Raw genomic sequence first — 20,484 nt, 5'->3', positions numbered from 1 at the left:
CACTCCAAAGGGGGAAAATGCCAAGGTAATTGTCAAATAAGACATCAACAATGTCTGGGCAGTAGTATGGATTCTCCACTTCAACTGCACTCTCAGCATCCTTTTTTTCCAGCTCTCCCTTCACCTCCTCCAAGACTTTCTTGAACTCATATGTGAAGGGAGATCTACCAACAATTGTCTGGGCATTTCTTCTGTCATCATCATCTTCCTCCTGAGCTAAGGGGCTGTCTTGTACTTTTTCCATGCCTTCCATGTCGGGAATCTTGCATGTTTTTATTAAGTCTTGCATGGCCTTCAAATGACTCAGGACAGTTTCTGTGTTATGTTTTCCAGTTACAACCGTGCACAGTGAACGGAAGATTTTGAGTGCTGTTTGCATGGATGTAGTGTTTTGCAACCTAGCAAATGCAAATGTTGCAAAATATTTTAAACCTTTGTCTGCTGTTTTTCTCCCAATTGACTGGGTGACAGCTTTGATCCCATGGGCAGATCATATGTGTAGTACTGTAAACATTTTGATCTCCTTCCATGTCTTCAGTTTTGAACAAACTGCAAATGCCCTGTCCAAGTAGCTCACAATGCTCTCCCTGTTGAAAGACAGAAGAACACTTTGGAGTAGTGCCCAGCTGTAATCAGTTTCAACCTGGTTTACTCTCAGTTTAGTGTACTGTGACAGTTTTTGGAGGAACTGCATGAGCCAGAAAGTGATTGGTGGTATGGAGTGCTCATTTGTCAGCATTTCACAGACTGGAAGGGGAGGTGCATTTTGACCACCTCCAGGAAGAGTGAGTGCATAGTAGGGTACCCTTTTGGTCTGACCGGGAACTTTGTATGCAACATTACCTGTAGCATCTAGGTATAAGGTCAGTGGGGTCCTTTTTCTCAGGTGTTGCACAACTAAGCTTATTCCTGTTTCTGTATACATATGAACACCAAAGGGGTCAACTTGAAAGTGCTGTATGTACCCAGGCATCTTGTGGAATTTGGAGTCACATTCCTTCATGATGTTCTGGGTGAGGTACATCTCCATCAAAACATCGTCATGGATCCTTTTACTTTTCCTAGCCTCTGAACTGATAACCTTAAGAACATTTTTGTTCAGACTGCGTGTTATGTTACCAGAAATCAGTTCAACAACGGGTGTTTTTCTAAGTTTGTTATAGAAGAGTGTGCTGACGCCTTTACGTAGAGCTTGTGCAATTCTTCCTCTTCTCGTATGTGATGCTTGGCTGAATTTTTTTTCTGTTTTGTGTGTCATTTTTCCACTTTGTAGCACAGATATCTTAACCAGGGTTTCTCCCAATGGCTCCCTTTTCCGTTTAAAGAGGTATTTTGCACTGCAGGAAGGGAATGTACAAACTGCTCTTATGTTTAAGTAAGGACAATTTGTTTTTCGACTGTGAGGAGTTTTAATGTGCTGGTTCTTGAAAGCAAGTGTACAACAGGGATTTTTTCCCCTGAAACTGTTGTACAACACATTGGTCCATGGTTGCCTTAGTTTTGTTGAACCATGCAGTGGAACAACTCTTTTCCATTTCTTTTGATTCACTGTAATTGTGAACTTCTTAGAAATCACTGGCAACTTTCTCCATTTTTTATGGTTCCATGTCTTTCCAAGTCCAGGTTGTGTTCCACTCTGCAACAACGTATTCTGTTGCTTGTCTTCAGCATCGTGACATGAGGATTAATCTGTTACTACTTCCTCTATTTGAACTCCACTCAACGTATTCTGTTGCTTGTCTTCAGCATCGTGACATGAGGATTCATCTGTTACTTCTTTCTCTATTTGAACTCCACTCAACGTATTCTGTTGCTTGTCTTCAGCATCGTGACATGAGGATTCATCTGTTACTTCTTCCTCTATTTGAACTCCAGTCAACGTATTCTGTTGATTGTCTTCAGCATCATATAGGTCTTCATCTGTGACTGTTTCCTCTACTTTAATGTTTAGCTTTTCTTCTGCCTTATTCTCTAATGCCGTTTCATTATCTGATTTTTGTTCGATATTTGGAATCGAGATCAGAGGTCCTCTGACCCACTGTCTTCAGAACGTGCCTCTCTAACTTGGCTTTGTTGTTTTGGCTCCTTACTTTCACAATCTATATTTTTTTTCTTTACTGGAGCTTTATTTATCTCTGATGACTTTTCCTGTTTAACGATCAAATCTCTCACTCCATTTAGATTTTTTGTCCATATGACCCACAGCCAATGATGGTTTTTCTTATCATCTTCTCCAAATAAGTTAATAAACAGTTCAGACCAGATTTCCGAGGAATACCCTGTATCTCGGGTTGTAATGTTAGCACTCTTCAGAGATTTTACTAAAGCTTCAATTCCACCAGCTATTTCCCATAAGCATTTCCTCTGAGCTTTCTTTCCTTTTTTAAGTATCCCCATTGTCTTCACATTGCCTTTAATCTAGGGAGTTGGCATAAAGTGAGTTTTAGTAGTAAACTACTTTGGGAAGTAAAATAAGGTTGCCCAATATGTAAAGATACAATTGGCACTTTCAAGAACAGGTAAAAATAAATTAAAAAAAACACAACTTTTCAAGAACAGGTAAAAATAAATTAAAAAAAACACAACTTTTATATACACAGAGGCTCAGTCCTTGTTGCAGACTTGTCTGACCTAAGGCCATTTGCTGCATGACATTCCCTCTCCATCTCCCATTTAATCCATCCTATCAATAAAGGCAATAAAAGCAACAAAACATCTTTTTTATTCTCTCCCCCATTTTTCTGTTACTCTGTCTCATCAATAAAGGCAATAAACAGAACACACAAAAAACACAACATTCTTAGGGTTAACTACAATGAAAAGACAATAAAAATAAAAGATTACTTACATATAACCATGGAACAGGAGTGGTAGCAAATCGTCAAGTAAACGTCCAACCATCGTAGCGGTTTTGCAGCAAGACTAAAATAATGTGTGATTACTGCAGAAACTCGCTATAAAACATAATTGAAGGTTGCTCCTGATTGGCTGGTGACATTGTCACCCTGTGCACTCTTCATTTCATTGGTTAAAAGACAGTGAACATGCAGTGAGGAGATGATCTAATGCAGAGGTGTCAAACATACGGCCGTCAGGGCGTGCAGTTTGGCCCGTCGGATGTCTTTGCTAAGTTTGAAAATTACAGAAAGACATTAATTGCATTTCTATAAAAGTAACTGCTATTCTGAATCCAAATGTCTTAAGAATATGGACATTTATGACTACAAACGTTTTAATTTTTTTAATCGATCCAGTAATTGCTTCAAAAACAGTGTAAATGCGATGTGTGCTCCGTAGGCAGAAGCGCTCATTGCCACAGGCAGCAGCGCTCGCTGCTCGCTTTGTGACGCGGGAATCAGCAGAGGAGAGCTCAGGCAGATAAACAGTGGGCTGATGTCTGAGTTTTTGGTCTTTATGTTTCTGGTTTATTGTAGAAAGACCTTAAAATAGGGTTTATCATCAAATACCGTTACCAATGATTTAAACATCAAGACATATTGTCGTTATGTATGCATTATTATGCTATGATTTTACTGGTCTGGCCCACTTGAGATCAAAGTGGGCAGTATGTGGCCCCTTGACACCCCTGATAATATGTGATCACTGCAGGTAGAACTTAATTGAGGTTGTTCCTGATTGGCTTGTCACTCTATGCATCCTTCATTCCATTGGTTTAATGACAGTGGCCATGTAGTGATGAGATGATCTATTAGGAGGGCAGAAAGGAGGTTTGCACACTGCTTAACAATTAAATAGTTTATTTTCTTAATAAAGAAATGTTTCGATCAGCAAGTTCTTCTTCAAGCAGATGAAAACATTGCCTTGTAATGAGAAACAAACTATTTCATTGGTGTCAAATAGCAATAGTTTATGCCCTGAAGTTTAGTATTATTTGTCTATGTAGTGTATTTTTGCCTGGATTTGCACACACTGAAAGTTCAAGTTCAAGTCTTTTATTGTCAGATGCACAGAACAACACAGGGTCAGACTGGTCCCTGAAATTCGTAGGACAAGACAACGCAAAGCAACCTGGCATAACATAACATGCACAAGTACACAGAACATAAATTACATCTATAATAAGCTGAAATATAGTAAACCTCCTAATATACAATATTCAATACAGTATACTAAACCTCTACATACACATAATACACATAATAACCTATACTAACCTTAAAAACCTATACTTACCTAAGACAAGTGAAGTACAATAGTGCAATGTTAATGATAGTGCAACCAGTAGCTGAAAGTGACAGTGTGTAAAGTAACTAGTGAGAAGTGTATCAGTGTCCATATCAATGTCCATTCAGAAGCCTGATAGCCCTTGGAAAGAAACTGTTGTCCAGTCTGAGTGTGCGAGACCGAATGCTTCGGTATCGCCTGCCAGAAGGCAACGGGGTAAAAAGACTGAAGGATGGGTGGTAACAGTCTCTTAGAGTCCTGCCAACTTTCTTGAGGCATCGTATGTGGTAGGTGTCCTGTAGGGCTGGGAGCTTCCTGCCGATGATTAACTCAGCAGACCGGACAGCCCTATGATCTATTACATTAACCATATGAAAATTATACTAATTTAAACTAACCAGAATGGCTTTGTCAACCAACAACAAACCACCTATGTGTGAAGTCGATTTGGAGACAATATTCTACATAATTATTCAATTATTCAGTATTTTTTACAATAAATGTCCTCACAAATGATACAAACACTTTTTGTTTTAAGTTAAGTGATGTAGTACAACCAGCAGGGGGCTCACTATGTGTGGAGTAGTTTTGGATACATGACGCTTTGTAATAATGACATATAGTAAACGTTTTTGGCAAAAAATATTCCCCCAAATTAGGATTATGCTTATTTTTGAAAAGTAAGTGCTGTAGTACAACCAACATAAGACTATTTAAGTGTGAGGAAAGTTTAAAGACACAACTGTATTTAATGATTAAACTATTAAAAGTTTTTGGCAAAGAATATTCCCCAAAATTAGGATTATACGTATTTTGAAAAGTAAGGGCTGTAGTACAACCAGTAGAAGAGTATTTATGTGTGAGGCAAGTATAAAAACACAACTGTATTTAATTATAAAACTATTAAACGTTTTTGGCAAAAGATATTCCCATAAATTAGGATTATGCTTATTTTTTTTAAGTAAATGCTGTAGTACAACCAACATAAGACTATTGATGTGTGAGGAAAGTTTAAAGACACAACTGTATTTAATGATTAAACTATTAAACGTTTTTGGCAAAAAATATTCCCCAAAAATAGGATTATGCCTATTTTTGAAAAGTAAGTGCTGTAGTACAACCAGTAGAAGAGGATTTGTGTGTGAGGCAAGTTTAGAGACACAACTGTATTTAAATATAAAAATATTAAACGTTTTTGGCCAAAAAATATTCCCCAAAATTAGGATTATGCTTATTTTTGAAAAGTAAGGGCTGTAGTACAACCAACATAAGACTATTGATGTGTGAGGAAAGTTTAAAGACAACTGTATTTAATGATTAAACTATTAAACGTTTTTGGCAAAATATATTCCCATAAATTAGGATTATGCTTATTTTTTTAAAGTAAATGCTGTAGTACAACCAACATAAGACTATTGATGTGTGAGGAAAGTTTAAAGACACAACTGTATTTAATGATTAAACTATTAAACGTTTTTGGCAAAAAATATTCCCCAAAAATAGGATTATGCTTATTTTTGAAAAGTAAGGGCTGTAGTACAAACAACATAAGACTATTGATGTGTGAGGAAAGTTTAAAGACACAACTGTATTTAATTATACAACTATTAAACGTTTTGTGCAAAAAATATTCATCAAAATTAGGATTATGCTTATTTTTGAAAAGTAAGTGCTGTAGTACAACCAGCAGGAGACAAGTTATAATTGAGGTACGTTTGGAAATGCTACCTTATTTAAACATTAAATTAAAAAATATTTTTGTTGTATCTCTTTTCGCTGTTGTAGTTTGTAGATGGTCCCTGAGCGCTCGTCTTACTGCCGGCTGCTCGTTGAGACCAATGTTATTTCTTCAGGTTGCAGGACGGCTCGTTTTGATGAAAATGACTTTGTAGCTCGTTCTTTACCTTACTACAGTACGAAATATGCGTTATTTGTGATTTAATAACATTTCGCTATAGAGTTATTGATCCCGGAAGTTTGAATCTGTGAATGTCATGCCAACTTTACCGAGCTCCAGCACGTTAGTATTTAGTTAATGGGTAAATACTTCGAATTATCTAGGTATTTACCACCTTGGTACCAATCAGTAATACCCAATAAAACACATAACATACCCTTTACTTTCTATGTAAATACCTAGTACTTAAGGGACTGTAAAAGGAAGGGTTACCGAATTATATCCACACAGCCACGATCTTGTTGCTTCATTCTTCCTTCTCCAATTATTTTTTATTTCAGTCTCACGCACTATCGCTCATAGGAGGAGATGTGGTTCGAGTACTTAGGAGTGGATGGTCTCAAAATGTCCGCTACACTCTGCCCTTTCGATTGACACCTTGTTTGACCCAATCGGAGCTTCTATGCCCCGTTGACAGCCCTCTAAAGCCAACTAGGTCTGTGCGTCCTGCCCCCCCCCCCCCCCCCCCCCACACACACACACACACACACACTTTTTCTAAACAAATTTCTTTAACTGGCTTTGACGGGCTCTGAAATTAGCTCGTTAGCCTTGTAGCTGAGAGCTAACTGAAAATGCTAATACCTCATATGTATGTCTCTGTGGAGCCTTCAAAATAAAAGTCGATTGCGCAATATGGTTTGACAGAATCAGTGTTCTTTGTGCGCCAATCCTGGGAATCAGATAAAGCACTCCAATGTGTTCATGCTTCAGTTTTTGTGTTTCAGTAATACTAATTAGGGATTTAGCTATTGTATATGATAGTTCTAATTACCACCTTTCATTAGAGATAATAATTATGCCTATTATACCTTTTTATCCTAAGTATTTGACCTTGGTTACAAAGAGTCATTTTAGAGTCTCCAAAAGGCACTTTTAGAAAACGCCTGGATGTACTCTTATAAAAACATGTGTCAAATATGAATATATTGTGGTATTATGTTTGAATTTTGATTTGAATTGGGTAAGGCTTCAACCTGTGGTCCAATTTTGTCTTCCAGCTAATACCTACCACCTCTAGGCCTCTGTTTTCAAAACAAAATCTAGGCGGAAATGGAAACTTTCACTTTCCTTGTGTTCAAGCTTCTATTACTCAACACTAGTAGGACTGACAGGGGTCCTGACAACAGGGGAAATAACTTCAGAGTGTCAGCTTTCAAAAGAGACCATTTACATGCATGTACTCCAAATGGTTCAAGAACAGCTTTCAATTTACTTTGGGTATGCTGTTTAGGCGTTTTCAGGCAAATTTAACAGGATTTTGAAAAGGTTTAGAGAACATTCTTCTCCCAGGATCTAACGCCATCAGCATCTGCAGAACCAGCTTGTTAACACCTGATCCCATCCTCTCCCCTCTCCACCCCTTCAGATCCTGTACGCCAACGAGGGTGAGAGCAAGCGGGAGCAGGAGTTAGCAGTGGAGCCCCTGCCTCCGAGTGAGCGCGCATCCTACATTGGCCACAAAGGTCACGAGTTCATCCCCACACTCTACCACTTTCCCTCCAGCTGCGAGGCGTGCACGCGGCCCCTCTGGAACGTCTTTAAGCCTCCGCCTGCTCTCGAGTGCCGCCGCTGCCACACCAAGTGCCACAAAGACCACCTGGACAGAAAGGAAGAGGTCATTGCCCCCTGTAAGGGTGAGTACCCACGAGGCAGATAGTCCGGTGGCTTTCGACACAAGGATATGATGAAGGTGGTGTTTTGAGGCATTGGCAGCAGCAAGAACAAGAGTCAATTGATGAAAGTGTTCCTTTTCTTCATTAACAGAGTGACTAAGTTCAATGACTTCTGGGTTTTATAAGTATTAGAAATCTGCAGATTGGGAGAGGAAACTAGACCTCTGACAATAAATGACAACACCAGGCTTCAGTCAATCATGTCTCTCAGCTCTGAAAGCCAGAGGACGGTGTTGAGTGGATAGAGAAAAACAAAGATAACATACAGCCAATAGGTGTTTGTTATTATAGGCAGGCAGATACTGCACCATAGAACTGCGACATCAGAACACAGTAGGTTACAGTAGGAAAACATATAAATGGATAATAAGAGAGAATATATGAATTCATGATAAGGTAATATCAGCTGATATACTGATTGTAATTAACATAAGTACATAGGAAATCCAATTTCTTTTACAGCATGTTTTCATACTGTTTTTGTCATGTTTCTTCTAGCAGAGACATGATATAACACCTATCCATGCACAGTATGGAAAACCAATATTGTGGAAAAGCTTTGTAAGCTTATCGGCAATGATGCAAACCTGAACCCTAAAACCTCTCTCACTCTGGCTACCTCTTCTCCTACTCTCATCCTCTCCTTCCTTCTCAGTGAACTACGACATGTCAACAGCCAAACACCTCCTCCTGTTGGCGGGTTCCCAAGAAGAACAGCAGCGATGGGTCAGCCGTCTGATCAAACGTATACCTAGAAAACACCCCACCACCGTCCCGGCGGGCGGAAGCTCCCCATTGCAGCCGGCAGCCCACTCATCTCCCCGGATCTCAACCCGGCCCTCCCCCAGGAACTCCCCTGCCCTGTCCACCCACCGTATGGCAATCAAGTTGCAGCCCAGCCGACAACAACCTGTAGAGAAGCCCAGGTGAGAGGAGGAGAAGGGCTTTGTGGTTGGTTTTCAAAGTGGGTGGTTATTTGATCTTTGTGTTGTCCTAAGTAAAAAATGTGTCACGTTAAAAATTACCTGACAAATGTCCTTTAGGACATGGGGAGTACACAGAATGTTTTGACTACACGAGGGTTAAAGCAATGTTGTAATTTTAACGGTGGTGACTCACCATGTTTTTCAACTCAGCACTCAATATTGCACGTCATGGCCATGTTGATTATTCAGCGTTCACATTACATCACATCTGTTGAAATGTATTTCAACAGATGTTGAAACACATCTGTTGACTGTAGATATCCCTCTACCTCTACCATGAGAGATAAATGGTAGAATACCAAGCAGTCCGATGTATGTGGCTGAACATAAAATATATTCTCTCAGTTTCCGGGACAATGTGCTCAACATTGTATGCCGTAGACAACACACATCCTTCACTACTGTAGCTTTACTAGCTGCTCTGTACTCTTAACTGCTTCCATAGAGAGCTAGTCTAACTCTGTCACTCCCCCCCCCCCCCATACCCAGCTGTGGCCCTATGCTCCGAATTATCCTGCACTGACAACCTCATCTCACTGACCACTCACCATTTTTGTTTTTCTGTGGTAGAAAGTAAGTAGCAGACCGCAGTTTGTCTGCCTGCCTGCTTGTCTTTCTGTTTGTCTGTTCTGCCTGTTCATTTGCTGCTGTGTATTCTCTTTTAACCAACCAACCAATCCTTTCCTGATCTCTTACTGTGAGCTTTACCGTCATGTTGTATGTAATTCACTGGTAAAAACAAACAAACCACAATGCCTCAATCCTGCCATCAAGTTGTCTGCGCATGAACTGTGTCATCATTCATATTAATAGTTCATTATCAGGCTCACAAGAAGCCTGATACTGAACCATTCATTTGAATCAGGTTGTAGCAGGGAAACATCTAAAACATGCAGGGCAAGGGGCATGAGGACCAGGATTGAGAACCAGTGCAGTAAATTGAGATCAGGGTGAATATGGACTGTTTCAGGTTGCTTGAGTTTGGCCTTAAGGACTGGAATTGGTCACTGGATGAGGACGATGATGACGATGTGTTTGACTTCTAAAGAAGGAAACTGAGGGTAACTCAGCAGTGCTTGCTGGGATGCATAGGCCTTGAGGCCTGCATGTTTTGAGTGGCTTGGATAGTATAACCTCTTAGAATGATCTACTATCTTGTAATGTGCCAAGTTTTTGTGGTTTGAAACTCAAACTTGATTATCTGAGAGACTTCCACTTCTCTTCCAACCAAACAAGAAGAGTCAATACTGAGGTAAAGACGCATGGTACTTGAAGTCTGACAAAAGGATGTTAACTGGTCTGTTGTAGCTAATATATTGCATGTAGTGAGAGAGTGCAATAAATATATAAATAAATATATATATATACACAAGTTAGGGTATAGACTAAGAAAAGATCAGATAACCATTGACTTTTGTTTTTAAAATTGTTGTTTTCTCTTCACAGCTAACCTTGTTTACATGGAGGAGTGCTACGTCCTGTCACATGGACATTGTCACTTCAAAATGCCCGAAATTGACATTTCTTATTCAATAATGGTCACGTCAACCAAATATTGTGCAATATAGAAAGTCCAATATAAATTTTGAAAATTATAATCATTTTTGTCTACAAACCAAAATATCTTATCTACCTGCCCTTCTTCAAGTGTCATTTGGTGGTTTGTAAAGTATTGGCAAAGTTAGTGAGAGTTTGTACATAAGAGTGAATGGTCTATAAGGTGTATTGCCACATAGAGATTACCCTCAAGCATGTGTCATTTCATGTGTTCGTTTTATTTTTATGAAGACAAAATATTACTTTCCTCATATTCTGTACATCACAAGACCTGCAAAATGGATGAAAGTGCAACATTGAAATTGTTGTCAGCTGTACACAATACATATTTTTGCTGTGTCCATTGAACAGGGAAATGTGAAAAGAAACACTTTTTGCTGTGTCATTGCCGTGTACACAGCCAGACAAAGAACTGAGTATGTTATGTATAACTATCTGTCCACTACCTATCATGTTTGAAAAAAGATGAATAAATGTTATGTGGAAGGTTTTATTGTGCATTCATAAAAGTATAGCCATGTTTGCTCAAAAATCTTTTGATTGCATGTTTGCTTGTTTTGTATTAGCTCTTAACCCATTAAGATGTTTTACAACACGTTTACAGTATACTTGCAAAAACCTGAGACAAGTTGAGACCTTTTCTATGTTCTAAAGGTTACCAGGCCCACGGTCAGCTTTTATGTATGGAGATAACACCGATACCCATCAGTGCTATTACCACCAGCAAAACCACCCAGTAGGACCATAGATTAAAACCAACATGTAAGACTTTTGATGCCTTTGATGGTGTAAACATTGTTGGTTAACTAACAATGTTCTTCTGGATCTCATCATTCCTGCTTCTTGCTGCCTCGTCTGTAGAGGACAATGGTAGCCAGGACCCAACCATTGAGCATGGTCAAGACAAAGAACCGTAAAAGAACTAGAGAAAACAAGTAAACCAAGAGTTAGGATCCGTAATGTTCCTGGTCAGAACAATAAAACAAATACAACCAGAGTAGATGTGAAAGCATCTAAACGTAGTGAGAGATGGTTGTGATAGCATTACATTCTTCACGTTCTTGCATTGTTTTTCAATAAACTGATTACATCCTATTTAAGGTATTACTGTTAAATATATTTTTGCAAGAAAACTGGGTCTGGCATCTGTTCTAGGAAGGTGTTTGTAATGCACACACTCAACGCTTCAGTCTATGCCATGCCACTGGAAACGGTCTAGAGAAGTGCTACAGTTTCAGACCCCCTCGGCCAGTATACTGACCCTGCATGTCAAATGTTGTCAGCACTGTAGTGAGCATCCTCGCTGAAACACAGAAGGCATGGTAATATAAAACACCTTTCCATTTCCTCAAATGAGTCATGAAAAATCTCAGCACAAGGGCCAATTGGGAAAGATAGCTTCGATACTTACCCAGGCAGGTGTAAGTGGACATGGCCCAAGATAGGGAACTGACCTTGGTAGAGTCCTTGGACTCCCATAAGCACCGGACCTGGGCAAACTTATTACTGGCACTGATGAGCGTGGAAACGCTCTGGGATTGATGGAATCAAGAGAATCGGCAATGGGCCTGAAGTAACATGTCACAGATTGCATTGTAGTAAAAGCTTTTGATTGGAAAAATATGCAATAAAATATAGCTGCAAGCAGCGATGCGGGTTCCTCCGCAAAATGGCAAAATATTATAAACATGTACACTGTTGAAGATGGAGAGTTGGACAACAAGAGAGCAAAACTACTTCATGTTTGGCCAACAACAATAGGCTGGATGGGGATTTAAACTTATGAGCATTAAGTTACAAGTCAGTCTCTCTATCCTCTCTGCTACACACCAACTGTTGAGATTTTAAGAATAGAAAGGGCAGAGTATTAGCTTCGGTGAGCTTTGGGACAAATGTTAAGAAACGGTTGGCATTTTAATGTAATATTGCATGAAATTGCGCATGGTACTTCAGGGGGGTGTCACCTTAAAGCCTATTAACCAAATCTCAAACTTTCCCGAAGACAGCTTGAAAACCGCGGATATTAAACCTCTTCTTGAGTTGATCTCTTTCCAGAATCTCAGTCAATGCACACTTAACAATAGTCATGTGGGTGACCAACACGATTATATTAACTAAAAAACAATAACATTACAAACATCTAACTGAACGAACACAACAACTGAAATCCCTCGTATGGTTTACATTACATTTAGTCATTTGGCAGACGCTCTTATCCAGAGTGACTTACAGTAAGTAGAGGGACATTCCCCCGAGGCAAGTAGGGTGAAGTGCCTTGCCCAAGGACACAACGTCATGTGGCACTGCCAGGATTCGAACCAGCGACCTTCTGGTTACTAGCCCGATTCTCTAACCGCTCAGCCACCTGACGCCCATGGTTGTTGTAACCAAACTATTTTCCGACTGTGTGACATCACGAGATGCTAGTGACGCGCTAAGGTCTGGTAGTCTCCTGCATTAACAAGTTCTGCCCGATTAGGAAGCTATTTTTACTAATGTTTTATTTGTGATTGAATTGATTGATTGCAAGCAAGCACTGAGTTGACCCCCCGATTGTCATTGTATAATTCGCACACTGTTTAAAAGGCTACTTCCAAAGAAGTGGTATTAAAGACTTCCAAGTCTGCAGAGCTACTGTGTCTGTGGGGTGACTGTCTGTCTCTGGAGGGCTGGCAGGCAGGGGAAAGCAGGGCCTGCAGGCAGGCAGGCAGGGCAGGCCAGCTGGATGAAGCTGTCCTGGGGTCAGAGCTGAAAAGAAGCTGTCCAGCTAGAGAGGGGTAGTCCAGCAAGGGGTCTGTGTTGCTCTCAGCATCCTCTGTTGCATCCTCTGTTACGCTCAGCATCCTCTGTTGTTGCTCTCAGCATCCTCTGTTGCATCCTCTGTTATGCTCAGCATCCTCTGTTGTTGCTCTCAGCATCCTCTGTTGAACTCTGTTGAGCAGGCCTCTGCATGACCCTCCAGACCTGTCAAAGTGAAGAAAGGGTTCATGTCAGTAGTATCTACACTTGATATAAACTACAGTTTTGACTGTGAAATGCAGTAGCACTAGTTCAAACTTGAATCCAAATGTGTTAACCTGATGGAGAACCATGCAAAGTCATGCAAAACACAGGTTCGATTCCAGGCTCTGGCAAGAGTATTTAGCAAAGACCAGCTCAACCTTTGCCTGTAAACAGTGATTCTGACTGTCACAGACCTTTAAATAGCCTGACCTAGTGAAATTGACAAAACTATAGCCTGGCTAACGTAGCTCGCTTTCTCAGGGCATGTGACGAATGAAACAGGCTCGCCTTGAAAAATCTGAGATACTGGCTATCTTTATCAGACTCTTTTCTACAAAAAGCAGTCCTCCCTGATGTTTTTAGAGTAGAATTGAGTGAAATACAAAATTGTTTACACACTGCCAGTGAGTGAGCCGAGTCTGACTCTAAGGCTAACATCAAAACAATGTAGGCTACCCCCGGGACGCAGTCTCACTTCAATTGCAAGTTTCCCATAAATCACAAAAATAATCGGAGCATCTGGCTAAAAGCACACTGGTGAAGAATTCGCCGAGATGCAAAATGATTCACATATTATTACACAGAGGAAAAAAGCTCTACTTTTCGAGTTCGGTCTCCGTCACTTCAAAATCACGATTTAAAAGTCTAAAAGTGCTCAAACCTTCACCATAATTCAAGACTAGTGTACTTTCACGAACCCAATCATTGAGTCTAGCTTAAAATGTGTAAAAATAGGTGATATGACTTACCGAACGTGGCTGCCTCCAACACGGCTATCAGGCGATTCCAGTTGAAAACAACAATGGCCTCCGAAAAATAATTTATATTCGTAACGGCGAGTTGCGATTGGAAGCGAAATGAAACAGGAGCAAGGAATGAGGGTGGGGTCTTGGTCAGCCCCAGAGCCATAGAAAAAGAGAGTTGCGACACGCTTTGATCTCGCCGACACGTGATCACGTGGTTCAAGTAGCTTGCTGTCGTTCCAAAAAACCCCACTGCTGTCAACCTGTTTGAATGGTTTTCAATTAAGCTGGCCAACGGAATTCGCTTTCTCAGGCATATGACGAATGAAACAGGCTCAGTTAAAGAAACCCGATATTCTGGCTATCTTCAGCAGACTCGTATCTCCCTGACGTTTTTGGTGTAGAATGGAGTGAAATACAACATTGTGAACACTCACTGCCAGTGAAACACAGGAAAAAAGATAGAGATTTTTTGTCACGTGGTTTCAGTAGCTCGCTGTAGTAAAAAAAAAAACCCCACTGCTGTCAACCTGTTTGAATGGTTTTCGGCGTGGTGTGTTGTATCATGTGTCTGATACTTTATTAACATTTATGTATTAAATTAATTTATACATAACGTAATATTGTGAAGCACAGCTAGAAATGGCTATGCTAGCTACCGATACTGTACCAACTGTACCATACTGTACATACCAAACATTACATTTACATTTTAGTCATTTAGCAGACGCTCTTATCCAGAGCGACTTACAGTAAGTACAGGGACATTCCCCCGAGGCAAGTAGGGTGAAGTGCCTTGCCCAAGGACACAACGTCATTTGACACCGCCAGGAATCGAACCAGCAACCTTCTGATTACTATCCCGCTTCTCTAACCGCTTAGCCACCTGACTCCCAAACAGTAGCCTAATGAGGACTATATTGTTCCACTTAACGTTTACCTTCGACTGTTGAAGTAAATGGGACTTGTTAAACGTTTTTTTATTCATCAGCCCACTTACAATTTACCACATTAACAACACTTATATTTGTAGTACCTGATGCAAGTTGAATCTAACCATTATCACCAGCAACTGCTCAATTTAAGACAAGAAAGGAGTTTGGTAAATAGAAGGCAACCAACTGCATTCAATAAAACATTTTATTGTACAATATGTCCAGTGTTCTTCCACTCCTTCTGTTAGCAGTGATCCGGTGATTGCTAGATGCAAACTAGCCATGTTATCTAGTTGAGCTAGCTAGTGAGTGGACCTGAAATTCCTGCCGAGCGTTGAGAGCTATCTGGACGATAGGGGACCCCTTCATCTGCAATTCATTGTTGCTAGCTCTAATCAGATGTACTATAGGCTAATAAGAGAAGACTAACTTTGTATGCCAACGAACACCAATAACTAGAACTAATTTGACAGACTATAAATCAACGGACTTCTGGTTATGATACACGTGCTCTCTAGCTAGCTACATTAAAAGTGTTGCTTTCTACTTTTTTCCACAATCAACCAAATTGGCCAAACAAGGTATGTACATTGAGCTTAAAGTGTACATAATCTAGCTAGATTATTTTTCTTTAAGAAAGTTTCACAGAAATCTGCAAAAATCGAGGCTCAACACTGTCATAGCCGACTGTCACGAACAGTTAAACCGGGGTCATGAAAGGTTTACTGCAGCTGGCATTACTACGAACAAAAGCTTCGTAACTGAAAAGTTGACGATATTGAACACAGACGTTAAGAAACTTGTCTTTACTCTAAATATCTTCTCCGTTTTCAGTTTTCCGTTTCAGCAGTAAATCTAACACAGTAGGAATTCTCCCACGACATCCGCTCGCTTCGCTTTGACAAATATGTTTTCTCAGTCCACCATACATTAGACGAGCTAATTTTCGAGCACTTTCAATACAAGATACAGGCCATGTTAGAGTTGATATATATATACATAATTGTGTGGGCAATGTAGAACAGCAGACAGATTTGAAATATGATCGTTTGTTTTAAAGTTATGGCCATTCTAGTGACGAGTGCTTACAACGCTAGCTACGACTGTCATCATACAGTACTGTAGCTGCCATAGAACGGCGAAACTAGCTACGTCTATCGTTCGTTACCTACAAACAAATGCTTCGTAACAGTATTTACTTTTTATCGGCGATATTAACAACAGAGGTTAAGGAACTTGTCTTTAATCAAAAGATCGTCTCCGTTTTCAATTTGAAGCAGTATCTAGCTTACTGTAGGAAATCTCCCATTGCATCCTCTCTCTAGCTTCTTCGGCTAAAGATGGACGACAATGACGATGCATGCATTATTCACGCCTACGGTGTTAATACAGTCTGTAAAAATACCACTTTGACACACTTGCAAGAAATGATCCGCTGGCTAGATGTAGCATGATCTTATTTACCACCCACAATAGTTCTGCTTTTTTTGCAGCAGCATTCTGAGTTAGACTATCTAGCTTTTCCAGTTGCACAACAAAGTCACATAATGTGACGAGATTGAATTTAAAAAACTCACCAGGGACAACGACAACATCGGCAACCCTGCACTATGAATTATTATTTTGATGTCATCTTTAAATTAAGTGTCTGAACAGGACTGGTTGTGCAGGCACACATGATTAGTTTCTCCTTCATCTTGAACCTAAAACCTACATTCTAGGTTAGAAATGTTGACAATGACCAACAGTTGCTACGTTACAAGAAACAAGGAACCAATCCGATTGGCCAACGCTCTTCACTGTTCCACTGTTCAAACTTTTTTCTGTTTCTACATCTTTCAATTATTAATACTTTTCAGGATGGGTTTTATTCGCCAAGAAACATCACACAGACAAGGAATTTACTGTGGCAGGAAGGTGCACACATTAAACATATAAGAATCTTAAATAAGAAGTGTACAAGTCTAACTAATACTAAGGGTTTAAAAATGTAAAAGGTTTAGAATGAAATAAAATGGCTCTAACATAACGCTTTAACATTTATGAAATTAAATAAGATACCCTTTTCATCACTCTTTTTTCTCCTTTTTCAACCGTGAGAAAATATTGCAATGCATAACAATGACAGATATACTTTTAACACTGTCTCACCATTTTGGTTTCAAAGCAACACTTTTTTTCACCTTCATACTGCTGACATACTTTTGTCTGCTATTATATTGATAACTGTTATGCAATATACTCTTCATCACTATATTTGCTCATTTTTCTAACTTCAAACTTGTTTCTGTTTCTCAATCTTTCATTCTTTAATACTTTTAACGCTTAAAAATGTATGAAAGTCAATAAGATACTCTTTTCATCACTGTTTTTTCTCAATTTTCAACAGTAAGAAAATATTGCAATGCATAACAATGACAGATAAACTTTTAACACTTTTTCTCACCATTTTGTTTTTAAAGCACATACCTCTTTAAAGATGTTTGTAAAACCTTCTTCACTATTCAAGCCATCAAAACAATCGTTTCAACTGCTTTCAGCAAACACACACATTTTCTTCAGGAAATGTACCTTTCTAGTTATTTTGTTATTTTAATTTTTTTAATTTTCCTCCCACTTTTTTCCGTCGCCTACTCCTTTCACACCGTTTAAGCTAGAAACACCGTTCAAACTTCATTTGATAAAGTCTGAACTGCTCTAGTGTGCTATTACTTTTCTCATTGATAACTTTTAAAGTTTTTAAGGTATTAAAGTTTAAAGTGCTAAAAAAAATGAATGGGTTTCAATGGTTCAGAATGTTCAAGTCAAATTCAATTGTGACGTCATGCACTGACAGACCTGTTTCTCACCGCGTCAATTTTTGACACTGTTTAACACTTTCCTGCCTGAATATGCAGACTTTTTCAAATAATATACCTGAACTGTTTATACCATTTTGAAGACAAGATTTAGGGCTTTCTAATGATGTAAATATTTATATGATCATAACGCTAAAATAATGCTTTACACATCCGCCGGCCAAAAACTGATTCTCTGATTCAATCACAAGTTCATATGAAGATCCTTGAGAATGTTTAGTACACAAATCTGAGAAAAAGTTGACTGTGAGATGAAAAGTCGATTTTTTGTGAATACTTGAAACATGCATGCTTGGCTAATTGCTCCCCGCGCGTGCTCCAAATTCTCACACACTCAGCCATTGTTGTTTTCAACTGGAATCGCGTGATAGCCGTGTTGGAGTCAGCCACTTTCGGTAAGTCCTATTTTTACACATTTTAAGCTAGAATTAATGATTGGCTTTGTGAAAGTACACTACTCTGGAATTATGGTGAAGGTTTAAGCACTTTTAGACCTTTTAGATCGTGAGTCTGAAGTGACGGAAAACCGAACTCGAAAAGTAGCCAGCTCTAGCTTTTTTCCTCAGTGTTTTTAATGAGTGAATCATTTTGCATCTCGGCGAATTGTTCATCAAAAAGGTAGAGGAGGGCAGCCTTTAGGAGAAAAAGCAATTCCCCACAGACCTGTCGGCTCAGAATTTTGATTTGGGGCGTGAAAGTCTTTGTAATAAGCCTATGCGGCAGGGAGACCGCGCTTAGGCGGCAGCCATTCCTTGGGCGTGTCATGTTCATAAGTTCACCATTTTACAGTTACGTCTACACGAAAAAGGTCGAGGAGGGAAGCCTTTAGGAGATGTGGGAATTGTGCTTTTAGCCAGATGCTCCGATTATTTTTGTGATTTGTGGACTTGCAATTGGAGTTATACTGCGTCCCGGGGGTACATTGTTTTGACGTTAGCCTCAGAGTCAGGATCGGCTCGCCCACTGGCAGTGTGTAAACAATTTTGTATTTCACTCAATTCTACTCCAAAAACTTCAGGGAGGACTACTTTTTGTAGACAAGGGCCTGCTAAAGATAGCCAGTATATCTGATTTTTCAATGCGAGCATTCGTCATATGCCCTGAGAAAGCGACCTACGTTAGCCAGGCTAGTTTTGCCAATTTCAGTAAGTCAGGCTATTTAAAGGTCTCTGACAGTCAGAATCACTGTTTACAGGCAAAGGTCGAGCTGGGGGGTATTCGTCGTAGCTTGCTAAGCGGTTTAGCGAGCTAATTTTCAGGCTAAGATAAAAAACGCCCCTCTTTTTGGTTCGTGGAAGCAACTTTCGATAAATCACCATAGTAACATATCAATTAGCACTAACCTGCTCCAGAGCAGGCTAACGTAAGTGTAGCTGGATAAGCTTGCCACACCCCCGGAAAATAACATGGCAGCTCCCTTTTTGAGAGACCCAGTTGACCAAGGAGCTATATTTTAGTTTGATTAGCTTTCCATACCAATAGAGTTCTTCGCGATTGCCAAGATCCTTTATTTCACACGGATGAGTTCTTGTTTGAGCGATATCGATTCAGCGGACAAGGACTCATTTATTTGCAAGACCTTCTCGGCCGTACGTTGCAAATATCACACGCCGCAGCAAGCTTTATCCCAGCTAACACAGTTACGTTGCCCTTACGTTGCCGCAACGTCACTCGATGACCAAACATACGTTGCCGCAACGTCTTTGGCGACGTTGCGGGACCGTGCATCTGTGGGACGCCAGAACGTAACCGCAACGTAATCGTGTGACGTTGCCAGTCCGTAACCGCGACGTCGTGGCAACGTTATTTTCCGACGTTGCCAGTCTGTAACCGCGACCTCCTAGCAACGTCATTTTCCGACGTTGCCAGTCTGTAACCGCGACCTCCTAGCAATGTCATTTTCCGACGTTGCCAGTCCGTAACCGCGACCTCCTAGCAACGTAATTTTGTGACGTTGCCAGTCCGTAACTGCAACGTTAACTAAGTAACCTATATTTCTCAATTCTACTGCTTATATTGGGGCGGTTCATATGCAGACCTCATTTGCCCAAAATGCTACTTGTTCTTGTATAATAGGCTACATGGTAGCCAACTTTAGGAGGACTATGTTTGTGTGATGTGTAGCCTAACTCCAGCTAATCATAAACAAGGCAGCATTTCCATGTAACATTGTCATTTTATTTCAAACAAAGTGCCAAACAGTGAATTAAAATCTTCTGCCAGTCCCCGCTACAGGTCCTGTCTGTTGGCCCTGACAATGAAGCACAAAATAAGTTAGTGTTCTATCAACATAATTGCACGTGTAAAAAGGCGCTATACAAGTCATAAAAAAATCACATCTAAAATAATATACATCATCAAAAAAATATGTGATTCTAGATGTTTGTCACATAGCCATGTGAAAGGTTGGATATGGAAGCTGCAATCATGATTCATTCACCTGGCTTGTTTTGAATGGGCTGCCGGGGTGTGTTTGAGTGTCTCCTCTATGAGGAGCTCCACAGCTTTCTCTCCCAGTCCCGTCTTCCACTTCATCACAGCGTCTGGAATTAGAAGTCATGAACTTATTGTCAGCACCAATGTG

The 20,484-nt window shown here is 40.0% G+C and overlaps 1 protein-coding gene across 7 annotated transcripts in view; it reads left to right on the top strand.

The window, feature by feature from the left end:
* The window catches only part of LOC134025117 (rho-associated protein kinase 2-like), a 60,785-nt gene extending 49,329 nt beyond the window's left edge, over positions 1 to 11,456 (top strand). The window contains exons 31-35 of one of the 7 annotated variants that reach the window (XR_009930987.1): positions 7,512 to 7,779; positions 8,474 to 8,744; positions 9,775 to 9,865; positions 10,251 to 11,258; positions 11,298 to 11,456. Coding sequence is in view for 4 of the 7 variants with exons in the window: in XM_062467985.1 (XP_062323969.1) it covers positions 7,512 to 7,779; positions 8,474 to 8,744; positions 9,775 to 9,850 (615 nt within the window). In the remaining 3 variants the exon portion in view is untranslated. Of the gene's footprint in view, positions 1 to 7,511; positions 7,780 to 8,473; positions 8,745 to 9,293; positions 10,203 to 10,250; positions 11,259 to 11,297 lie in introns of those variants that run through there. The other 6 variants (XR_009930988.1, XR_009930989.1, XM_062467985.1 and 3 more) reach the window with 6 other exon arrangements.
* Positions 11,457 to 20,484: the final 9,028 nt, after the last annotated feature.

The sequence above is a fragment of the Osmerus eperlanus genome, chromosome 8, assembly GCF_963692335.1.
Source record: "Osmerus eperlanus chromosome 8, fOsmEpe2.1, whole genome shotgun sequence".
In the NCBI taxonomy this organism is placed as follows: domain Eukaryota; kingdom Metazoa; phylum Chordata; class Actinopteri; order Osmeriformes; family Osmeridae; genus Osmerus; species Osmerus eperlanus.
This window is presented reverse-complemented; position numbering and strand designations above follow the sequence as displayed.